This window comes from Battus philenor, unplaced genomic scaffold (assembly GCF_028537555.1).
Source record: "Battus philenor isolate CCGP_79_NKW_IND1 unplaced genomic scaffold, ilBatPhil1.0.hap1 SCAF_4, whole genome shotgun sequence".
Classification (NCBI taxonomy): domain Eukaryota; kingdom Metazoa; phylum Arthropoda; class Insecta; order Lepidoptera; family Papilionidae; genus Battus; species Battus philenor.
In genome coordinates, this window is record NW_027181704.1 from 5,213,212 (window position 1) to 5,224,372 (window position 11,161).

Below are 11,161 nucleotides of genomic sequence, written 5' to 3' on the forward strand. Positions count from 1 at the left end.
TTTATGTATCCGTATCATAGGTGTATATCCGTTGTCATTTTTTAATATTAATATGACTTCAAATAATGATATGAATGAAAAAAAAACTAATTTCTTATCCTTTTGCATTTCAGTAATTTTTAAATAATAGAAAAACATATTTTTTATTTATTATTTGATTCATAAAAAAGAAAAATACTTTAGCCGGGAATACAATCGTACATATTTGACTTTATATAAATTTCGTTTTAATTTTGTGTCACGGATACGATATCGCATAAGTTAGTGAAAATATTCATAATTATAAAATTACAATATTAGTGTAATTGTCAAATAAGCGTACGTAACAAAACATGTAAGTTTAATTAGTTTCAATTATTCCAGTTATAAAACACAAAGCTATATAACGATGAAGGTGAACGTTGAAAATAAAAGAAACGTAATTTCTGAACGAAACTTAATTTTTTTAAACTTTGAATCATATTTTAAAAGACATCTCATTATTAAGTCTGATCTTTAACAACAGAATGGTCAAACTCAGGTAGAAATTTTTTGTTAGAGCAACCATTCACGATACTCACTGACCGATTAATTTTTTTGTTCCAACTTCGAATAATTTGTTTCCTCCATTGATTTATGTAAACGATAACTCATTGAAGATCAAATTCGTGCTGTATTATAAACGATACATATATATGATGTGTAACTATGATGCTAATTTATAAAATATTTCAACTAAAATTTATTAGGGAGATTAAATATGTTATTTAATATTTGATATATTTCGTCTGGTTATTTTAAATAAAGTTAAATTTGGAGACAATAATGAGTTCGGGTGTCCCGTGTATAGTTGCGTTATCTCTCGTCCTTGACATAGAGACGCCGCGTGCACAACGCGCCTTATTGTCGTTACAACCTTGCGAAAATTACCGGCCGCGATAACAAATGCCGTCTTCGTTCCTGATCCACACACGCGTAGCAAAATACACTTAGTAATAAACATACTCATCAGCTGACGTTTTGTTATAGAATGTTACATAGTAACGTTTTCGTCGTGCAGTAGACACATTTGTTGAGCAAAACGTGAATCTGTTTTCAAATGAATGTCGCAAAGATGAAACATGATATTCGATCGAAATGCAGTTGCAGGACGAAAGTGGGTGGAGATGAGCGACTCTCGCCGACCGGAAACCTAATTCCCGGATGCGGCCGCGATGGAAGAGTGCGGGGAGTGAGAGGTTCACCGGAAGCGCGATAAACGAGCACATCCGCCGTCGCCCGCGCCGCAAAATTTGGCACCGCCAGCGCCCGCGCTTGCTTCCGGCCCGCTCCCCCCCTTCATCTCCCGCCACTAGCTGCGAAAATAGCGGCCGACCGCTCCGTGTACGCGGTTCATTCAGTATGGCCGCCTTCCATTCATAAAAAGGCGAGGCGCGGGCAGCGGCGCGGCGGCGGGGGCGGCTCTCCCGCCGGCCCGCGCCCTCACCCGACGCCAGTGCGGAATGTGCCAGCGGACGAAACGGTCGTTTCGTTGGAGCGTAGCGCTAGCGCTCCCGGTTTTCCATTAAAATGTGTATAAGAATAAGTGCAGTGAATCCACACGAGTTCGGAACGGTTGCGAAAAACGCCGTAGTCGAGATCAGGAGAAGAAATCAACGAAGAACTTCACCGAGGAAGTGAGTAGCGGCCATATTGCAGTGATAACCGCGCGGCGGGCGGACGAGAATCGAGGCCGGTGCGTGGGCCGCCCCCCGCCCGCGCCAGGTACCGCGCCGGTCTCATGAGCCTTCCCGTGGATTTGCGCGCCCGAAATTCGGTGCTTCTACCGTATTTTTGTGTGTCAGTGAGTCCGCCGGCGCGGTTTCTGTGCGGCTCGGGCGGCCGAGCGACCGGCTCAGTGTTGTGTGTGGGGCCAGTCGGCCCGAGTGCCCTTGTGTGTGATGTGTGCAGGAGACGTGTGACCGTGGAACGTCTCCTTCGTAAGTACACCCACGGGCATGACGTCCATCGACGTCGGCTATGATTTCAGTGCGGGACAACATAACCGCGAACATCATTACGTTAACTCTAGCCAACTTGAATCCGCGGTTGTAGTTTCGGGTCTATATGAACGCCTATAGTAGTGTAGGCTGTAGGCATTGAGGAGGAACTTGACGAACATGAATGAGGAGTAGCGTGGCGTCACCCGCGCACCGCGCCTCCGCGGGCACACGTGCGACGCTCGTTGCCCGTCGCGCGAGAAACTTATCCCACAACTTTACAATCATCAACTTTGTTTCGTTAGTGATCATCGCAGTCAAAAAGCCAAAAACAATGTTTGACATTCACTATACATTACAAATTTCGAACGTCCCGACTGGCGTGCACATACGTCCTGTACAAACGGTTCTAACATAGCGTTAAAAGATATAATATCAAGCAGTCGCGTTCATGTTTTGAGTTATTATAGCAACAGCGAGACCAATTTCGACAGTAAGTTGATAACAGTAAGCTGCGATAAGGAATAATAAAATTGTAAACAATACATAACATATCGCTTAACGAACTTTACGAGTATTTTAACGAAAAACAAAATACGAGTTTTTTTTCTTGTCTGATTGCTTTGTAAAAAGTTTTTGTTTTTCCCGCCATAGTAGGAAACATATTTTTTTTTAAATTATTTTATTTTCAATTATTAAACAAGCTATGCGGAATACGTAATAAACGATTTTTTTTCCTCTACAATTTATAAGCTAATAATTCGTCTAACAGAAATTGATATAGAGACAATCAAGTTTACTTCTTTGAGAGTAATTTAAAATTGTCGATTTTTATTAAATAACCACATTTTTGTGTCGTGGGAAATATTTTGTCTTATTGATAAACCTTTGAATAAATTTGTAATCAAATTGATTTGTATACATAAATGCCATTACTAGGGCATTGACTTCGTTTTAAAACATTTACAAAAAATAATTTAAACTTAAATAAAGTTTAGACAAATTTAAAATCATTTTATACATCATGTATTTAACTATAATATTGCAAAATCACAAAAAGAACACGAAAACATTTATATATTTCTAATAAATTTATGAATGTGTGAGGCTGGATTTATTTGCATGTTAGCAACTGATTGTAGTAAAAGTATTTACTGCTTATGTTTATTTAAAATAGTATGACAAGTTAAAGGGCTATTAACAGAGATAAGAGAAAATAACAAATAGTAAATTTATTTAAAGACCGTTATTATTATATGTAAGCATATATGTTCATTAAAACACACTATTTAAATAAAAATAATGATTAAGTACTGTGGATAAGGGAAAAAATCTTTGAACTTTAGTTCATATGATTATATAAAAATATCCTTCCACATAAATGTTGCTGGCGAAAAATCTTTCCATTTACTTAAATTTTTATTAACACTTGATTACTATATCAGTGTTAAATAAGTGTTACAATTTGAATTGTATTTTAAATTTACATTTACTGTTTAAATATAATACAAGTATTGTCTGATTTTACAACAAGATTCTTTTATTACTATATATTTACAAGTGTAAATCTAATTTAAACATATATATTAAATATATGTAACTTTAGTAAGAGATTGTTACATCATTTAAGAAAGAACTAGGAATCTTTCGTATTTTTACTTCCAAGAAATGAAGCTGTAGGGATAAAATACAAAATTATCTAAAAGCGGATATTGTTAAATTTTAATTATTTATTCGATATATAATTTACATTTTTAAATACACCCAAAACAAAATTTAAATAATATATTTCTACTACTTTTGTATTATAGCTATTTTTTTTAAAGATTATTTGATCTAATGGAAGGAAGAATGTTTAAGATCAGGTAAACACTCTGTTATCAAGTCGTTTTCATTCATTGTTTTTGAAATAACGAGTTTGGTTTAAAGTCATATTTGATACTAATTCTAAAATATTTCACGCTTTTCAGCCGTATAACGTCAACTGCTGGACATAGACCTCACCCATGGAATTTCAATAGGTTGTTCAAACGGTTGCAACCAGCTTGCATTCAATTTCTCTTCACCTTGGGGTTGACATCCTACGTTGCGCTCTATCTGACTTGCCTACTGCACTCCTACTATCTGACTCGCCTACTGCACTGCCAGTTACCAATCCGCTAGGCCACGTCTGTTACATTCCTACCTCTAGGGATTTTATTTCTGATTAATTGTCGCAAAAAATTCATATGATATTTTAAATCAATACCAATTAATTATTTATCTTAATCGAACGTTATGGTGTCATCGACGAACTATTTTTTTTAAACCATTACATGGTTCTGGGTTTTTATGTAAAGTTTAAAATGCGACGGTCACCGTTACGCGGAACGTCATCGGTAGGAGTTGTTCGATATTTCGGCCACAACTAGCGTCGAACTGGTTTCAAAATCGTCACGTGTATTCGCCATCTGCTCTCGGGTTTGTTCGCATCGAAGTTAACGACATTTTTAATGTCAAATACTTGTACAGATTTTTTTTCCTGGAGTTCAATGTTATCACACGTATTATACCATGTTACGATTATCTTAATTAGTCACCGATGTGTATCGAAGAATTGTTCGTCTGACGTCTGAAGTGGCAGTGGCAGTAGCTATGGCGTTTGAGGTCGAAAAGTTGTCGAATGGCTACCACGAGCCGGTAGATTCAGCATGGGCAGACCCTCCACTAGGTTGGCCTATGGGTCGCTGGAAGTCGCTGAATGCGTGCAGCGCAAGACTGGTCGTTGTGGCGATCTTTACGGGAGGCATAGCCTTGCAGTGGGCGTCTATCATCTGACATGACGGTGGTCGTCAAAGTACCCCGGATTTATGTCACTTTCAACCGTTCGTATTGGAAATCTATAACGCGAGCCTATGTCCAGCTGTGGACATCCTATGACTAAAATGATGACGATCATACATACACGATAACATTTATTTATTAATAACCATTACCACATGTTTACGTTAAAGGAATAATGCTCGACGAGTCTAATTTGTTCAATTTTATACCAACATATCAATTATAGTAAATTATATCTAATATTTATTTACTATATTATGATAAAGAGCGTAAAGATTGTCACATCTTCATCATTTCAGCTGTAGGATGTCCACTGCTGGGTATAGACCTCCCTCGGATTCCCAATAAGACCGCTCTGAAGCTGCTTGCATCCGTCGTCTTTCGAAGATCTTTACTTTCAATTAAGTAGAAATCATGTTAAGTCTATCTTCTAGAATATTTCCATGCTATATATTCTGAATATATTTACTTGTATAGTATGCCATGTGTAACAGCGACAGTTATCGTATATATGGCCAAATATAAACCTATTATGAATAAAAAAAGAATAAGAAGCGGTAAAGACACGAAACACGAACGCTTGACTGTTCATTATGAGTTCATCGAGCAAAACCTTTTGACACTACGACCGTAATCTTCGATTTAACGTATGATCCTTGACATTGACGTTTATACGTTTTAAAAGTTATACGAATATATAGATAGTATTGTAATAGCAGTATAATTTAAATTTCGAATGTAGTTTTTTTAGTGATGTCACTTCATTTAACTGGAATGTACAGATTCATGATTGAGGGGGCAGATCGTTGTGAGCGTATTAACGTAGTCTTCGTTTTAGGAAGTAAAGCTTGAGCTTCCTTGACGACTTCGACAAGAGTCTCGGTCCGTGTCGCCACATATTAATTATCAGATTAGATTTTCACTGTTGGCCTTATTGGAAATGTTAGTGTTTACCTTAAACCTTATTTACTAACTAAAATCGTGTCATGGTATTTGAATTGGAAGGCTGTGGAGCTTGGGCAGACAGGCACGAGGTCCCCGAGAGAGCAACCTCTGCATGAGCTTGTCAGTCAATACTATTTTAAAGAGGAATCTAGAGGTAGCCAGATTTATTCACTCCTGGTGTGTAAATGTTATTGTTTTTATTTTAATTTATAACATTTTTTATTATCGACAGGAATAGAACGAATGTATAACTTCATGTTTAATAAATATCCGATTTTTAATACGATTGTAACCGATATTCATAGTAAATAAATATATAAAGCATATAAATAATATAAAAGTATTCATTGCATTATGACGAAGTTATTTATTAAAAGCTATAATAACTTATAATATCTATAAAACAGTTTTACTTCCAAATTAGTAGATTTTATAATAAACAGCGTACATAACGAAAAGCAAGATAGTAAAGCGCGCCTTATTAGGGCAACGTCTCAATTTGGTCAAGTCCTTTACTCGGCTGCGAATCGTTTTCGGCGATCGAAACGTGTCGACAAAAACTAATTAAATAAATTTTATAATAAATCACATTCCGCGATCCAACGGAAAAGTTTTACGTCATAATTCATCGAGTTATGTCATGGCAACGGCTAGGCATTACATATTTGAATATCGTGGCGGATATACGTTTAACAATATACAGGATGATTAGTTATTTGCGTTAAAGTCATAGACGTGGATGTTTCGATTATTTGTTTTCATTCAGAGATAATAAATAACCTAATAATAATATAGTATGAAAAGGCGTTTTAAAAATTCGGATTACTGCTTATTAAAATTAATCATAGTTTACTATCTGTCTCTGCAAACTGTACAGCCGAATTTCTATAGAAAAAAAAAGTGGTTAATATGTACATATTTCAGAGTAATCACTTTATACAGCAAGCAAGCTTTAAAACAACAAATGAGTTTTAAATTTCTCATTTTAAAGTTTATTTAATAAATAAAGTATTTATTTTACTGCCGTTGATTTATACCATAAGGTGCCAACGGATGCGATACCGGTGCGGTCTAGTGGGCGCTAGAAGTTTAAAAGGGGTGGTAGCGGGGCCAAAAGCAATGAATGAGGGATTGTTAAAATTGTTTATTTAAAAAAAACATTTTATCTAGTTGTCTGAAATGTTTATATTAATAACATTAAAACTTAAATAACTATTCTTTTTTATATAGGTACGGTGTTCAGTAAAATATTGTTTAATAAAATAAAATAGATCAATAGACTTTTGTAATTGACATTTTAGTGGACTTTCCCTTGTTTTTATGAGCAGTGAAATATCAGAATTCTGGATGTCGTTCACAAACTTAGACATTTATGAGAAATCGCGACGTGATGTTAAGACCTTAAAAATTAAACCATTAATTGGTTGCAAGTTCGATTCCCAGCTGGTGCTATTGTTATATCAATTAATTGATTTCGATACTATTCACATTCGAGCTATAGATACGGCTATGCTTGGGATTTCTCTACGCTGACTGGAATGAGGAATATATAAGAACGCAACAGACATATCCACAAGTTGAAGTGGCAGTGACCACTGTTGCCTTAAGGTTTTAGAGTGGGGACCACGGTCCTGCAAGCGCATTTCCAACCACATGTCGGAAAACCGTTAAGGACGTCGGAAGACTCTGAATACAGGCCGCATTCAACAGGTCGTATTGGAAGTCTATGAGGGAGGCCTTTTGCAGCTGTAGACGTTCTGCGGTTAAAATGATGATGGCGAAGAAAATTGTACATTTCGCGGAGATACTGGTATATAAACCCAAAAATTGGAACAGTGTATCTTACCTCGAAAGGACGTATGAACCTTATAATATATCTAATAATGCGTTTCTCGGTTGAAAGTTATATTACAAGTAGATTAAATCTTGCAAAGCTATTAATACATATATATTTATATGTCTCTAAAAGATACCAGCTGTACATTATGTCTTCGACATTATATCAGAAAAAAAGCTTATTCCTTTCGCCCAGTTACATTTGTAAATGTAGCGATTGGTATCTAGTGTTGAACCTATCATGACATCGTACTTTCAGATCATATTACTGGTAACCGAGTCTTAGGATCTTTAAGAATACAGTGTTCTCGAGTTATAACATAAACATCAATTCGTTATCTTTTTCCTTCTTAAAGAAAACTTTATAAAATCAAAACTAAATTTATAATTAATAACTAGTAACTAATTACTTGATTCAAGGCATTTATAATTATTAAATGTTTTAATTTTGTAATCATTATGAATAGCAATTAGTAAATTAAAGAAAAATACTTCACGTGTACTTAAATCATACTGTTTTTTTACCCGAAATTAATTATGATTTTTTGGGCGTGATTTGAATTGTTGTGTTTATTTGGTTCAAAAAGGTACATATTTATGAAAACAAATTTAACTTCAGTAGTATTGCAAAAGTACTTATTACAATGACGGTTATTGAAAGTAAAATAATCGAAAAGTAGAAGGAAGTAATAATTATTTACAATACCCGGCGATAAATATTGCACATCGACCTTTGGAAAGAGACAATTGGCTAATTTCGCTTAGTAGAGCACTATCTCTGTCCCACATTACCTATGTGAAGTTTTGTCACATAGGTAGTGCCGGGTAGTCGCCGGGTACTGAAAAACAATATGGCGTGGTTATTAAGCGAAAAGACTCAAATGAGTATCACAAATATATTTACTGCGTATTTAATTATAAATATCGGACGTTAGTTAACTTTTTGAGTTAAACGTGAATGTCAGCATAGATGATGTGTCGATAGTTATTTGAAAAAAAATTATAAATTCTTCTTGAGTATAATATATGTAATAAAGATCCACAACATATCTCAAACCTCCCTTCGTTTTAAATCTAAAATTAAAAGTATAGTATTCAATAAATCTTTTTACAGCATTCATACATTTTATTCGATCAAAATGTGTCGAACTTTGTTTGTTGCTTCATTTACATTCTTGTTTTTACAGTATATACATCAAACATTGTTAAATTGGATTTAAAAAGAGCAACTGTCAGTTCTGCCCAGCTCTTCTTAGCAAATCAGCATTTCAAGCCGGTACTGCCTATGCTAAAATAATTGATGATTCAAAAGTGCATGTAATCTTTTTATGGGCAATCTACGCTTTTATAATAGAATTCCAGAATTTTTTAGGAAATTGAGTTAAGACTTAAAAAAAATTGCCCAAGAAAGTTTGTGTGCGAAGTGTACACTATGAACGATAGCATACAAGATAAAGCACATCTTGAGAATGATTTGTTCGCTTACAGGCTATTCCAATGTTCATTAAGTTATGTATTATTTTAAATAGTACAGAGTCCCAATAAGTTTCTTTTGACTGTTATTCTCAGGCCTGAGCCATAGCTTCTGAACAGGTGATAGACCCAACTCGACATCGACAAGAAATGTAATTCGATGTAAACGGAAAGCTAACGCAAACACACACGTACAAACTTGCACACGGACGCACACAGGTTCACGGTCACCAAAAGCAAACGCATTATTTTTTTTCACTGTTTTTTTTTCTATTGTATGATATAATTTTTTATTTTCCTGTATTCTCCTTAGAATTTTTTATCATTATATAATTTAATGTTTTATACTTTAAGCTTTGATTTAGATTAAAATTGGGTAGGCACTGGCGTCTGTAAAACAGTAGATACTAATTCAGAAGCCAGTCTCTTAGAAGTTTTGTACTGTATGTCAGAATTTTGAATTTAAACATGGAATATAATGGTCGTTGTTTGTTGTCCGGCAGGTGGGGACGATGAGGGAACAGGAAGGCGACGGCCCGGAGAGCCGTTAGCCGGACTCGATGGACGAGTATGGCGGGCCGGCGGCGCCGCCCCGGCCGCCCAAGCCGGCGGCGCGCGTGCACCGCGGCAGCGGAGCGTCGGCGGCGCGGCCGCACGTGTCGCTGCTGCGGCCGCGCCCCGACGCCGAGCGCGAGCGCAACGCCTACGTGGAGGCGCCGTGCCGCGCGCCGCCGGCCGCGCATCCGCACGCACACGCCCATGCCCACGCCCACGCCGCGCGCCCGCTCAAGCCGGTGACGAGGCAGCCGGGTGCCGACAAGCGGCGCCCCCTCACCACCGAGTCGATCGTGTGCGAGGCGTGCGGGCGCTGCCGCTGCGAGCAGTGCGCACGCCCGCGCCCGCTGCCGTCGCGCTGGCTGTGCGGCTCGTGCCTGTGCAGCGCGGAGGCGTGCGTCGACTACGCGTCGTGCATGTGCTGCGTGAAGGCGCTCTTCTACCACTGCGGGAGCGGCGAGGAGGAGGCGGGCACGGCGAGCGAGCCGTGCTCGTGCTCGTGCGGGCCGCGCCTGTGGTGCGTGGGCGCGCTGGCGCTGCCGCTACCCTGCCTGTGCCTGTACTGGCCGCTGCGCGCGTGCGCGGCGGCGGGCGCGGCGGCGTACGCGCGCGCCGTCCGCGCCGGCTGCCGCTGCCCGCCGGCCGCGCCGCCCTCCTCCAGTATTATCTAGTCCCGCGCACCCGCACGCACGCGCTGTACAAATATTTATTGGGCGCGAGGCGGGCCCCGCGACCCGCACGCCGACCCCGCGACTCGCGCCCCGCGACCCGCGCCCGAGTGATCGTCTGCCCTGTAAATATAGCCGTATGGTGTGAATGTACGTGAACGTGTCGCCGAACGCCGCGAGTCTCAAATTCTCTTGGGACCGGAACGTGTCATATAACGTTAACATTAGTATTTTGGATTCGACTGTGAATCCGGAGATGATTAAGAGATGAGATATAAATCATACTTATTAAGATGTAGATAATTTACCATTTATTTATTAACTGAATTTGTATTTATTTGTAAATAAAACGACAACATTATATTATAATTACGAATGTTTACTACATCTTGTTTGTTTTTTCTGCATCACCTCCTCGACTCTGGTAAAGGAAAGTGCTCGGGCGGCGGCTACTGGCTGCCGAGCCGACCGGTTTGCTTGCGCCGCCCGTGCATTAATCACGAGGCGGCCCGCGACCCGCGTCCCGTGCGACCCGCGTCCGGTGCGACCCGCGTCCCGTGCGACCCGCGTCCCGTGCGAGCTGCGTCCACGTAGTGCACGGCGGTGCGCGCCCGGCGGCGACGCAAACAAACAAAACACACACTCGCGTTACGCGGAGCTCCAAACGCGAGCTCTTATTACGTTACTCGATTACTCTGTAGGGGTTTCATTACCACGCGACTGCAGATAAGGCCACCGATTTTATAATCTTTGCATATTAAATTGACCTTTGCTTTTAAACATCAGATTTCTTTTTGCGTTTATGTAACAGACGAGAATCTCTGCCGTATAACTGATTTTCATTTGACATTTTTTTTTAAATTATTAGTTATATATTTAATGCACTAAACAAAACGCCCAAGC

The 11,161-nt window shown here is 39.0% G+C and overlaps 1 protein-coding gene across 3 annotated transcripts in view; it reads left to right on the forward strand.

The window, feature by feature from the left end:
- sty (sprouty) overlaps nt 1–10,680 on the forward strand; it is a 45,459-nt gene extending 34,779 nt beyond the window's left edge. Inside the window, exons 1-2 of one of the 3 annotated variants that reach the window (XM_068771866.1) lie at nt 1,485–1,655; nt 9,539–10,677. In XM_068771866.1, coding sequence (XP_068627967.1) covers nt 9,596–10,261 — 666 coding nt within the window. In that variant the 5' untranslated portion in view covers nt 1,485–1,655; nt 9,539–9,595 and the 3' untranslated portion in view covers nt 10,262–10,677. The other 2 variants (XM_068771868.1, XM_068771867.1) reach the window with 2 other exon arrangements.
- Nucleotides 10,681–11,161: the final 481 nt, after the last annotated feature.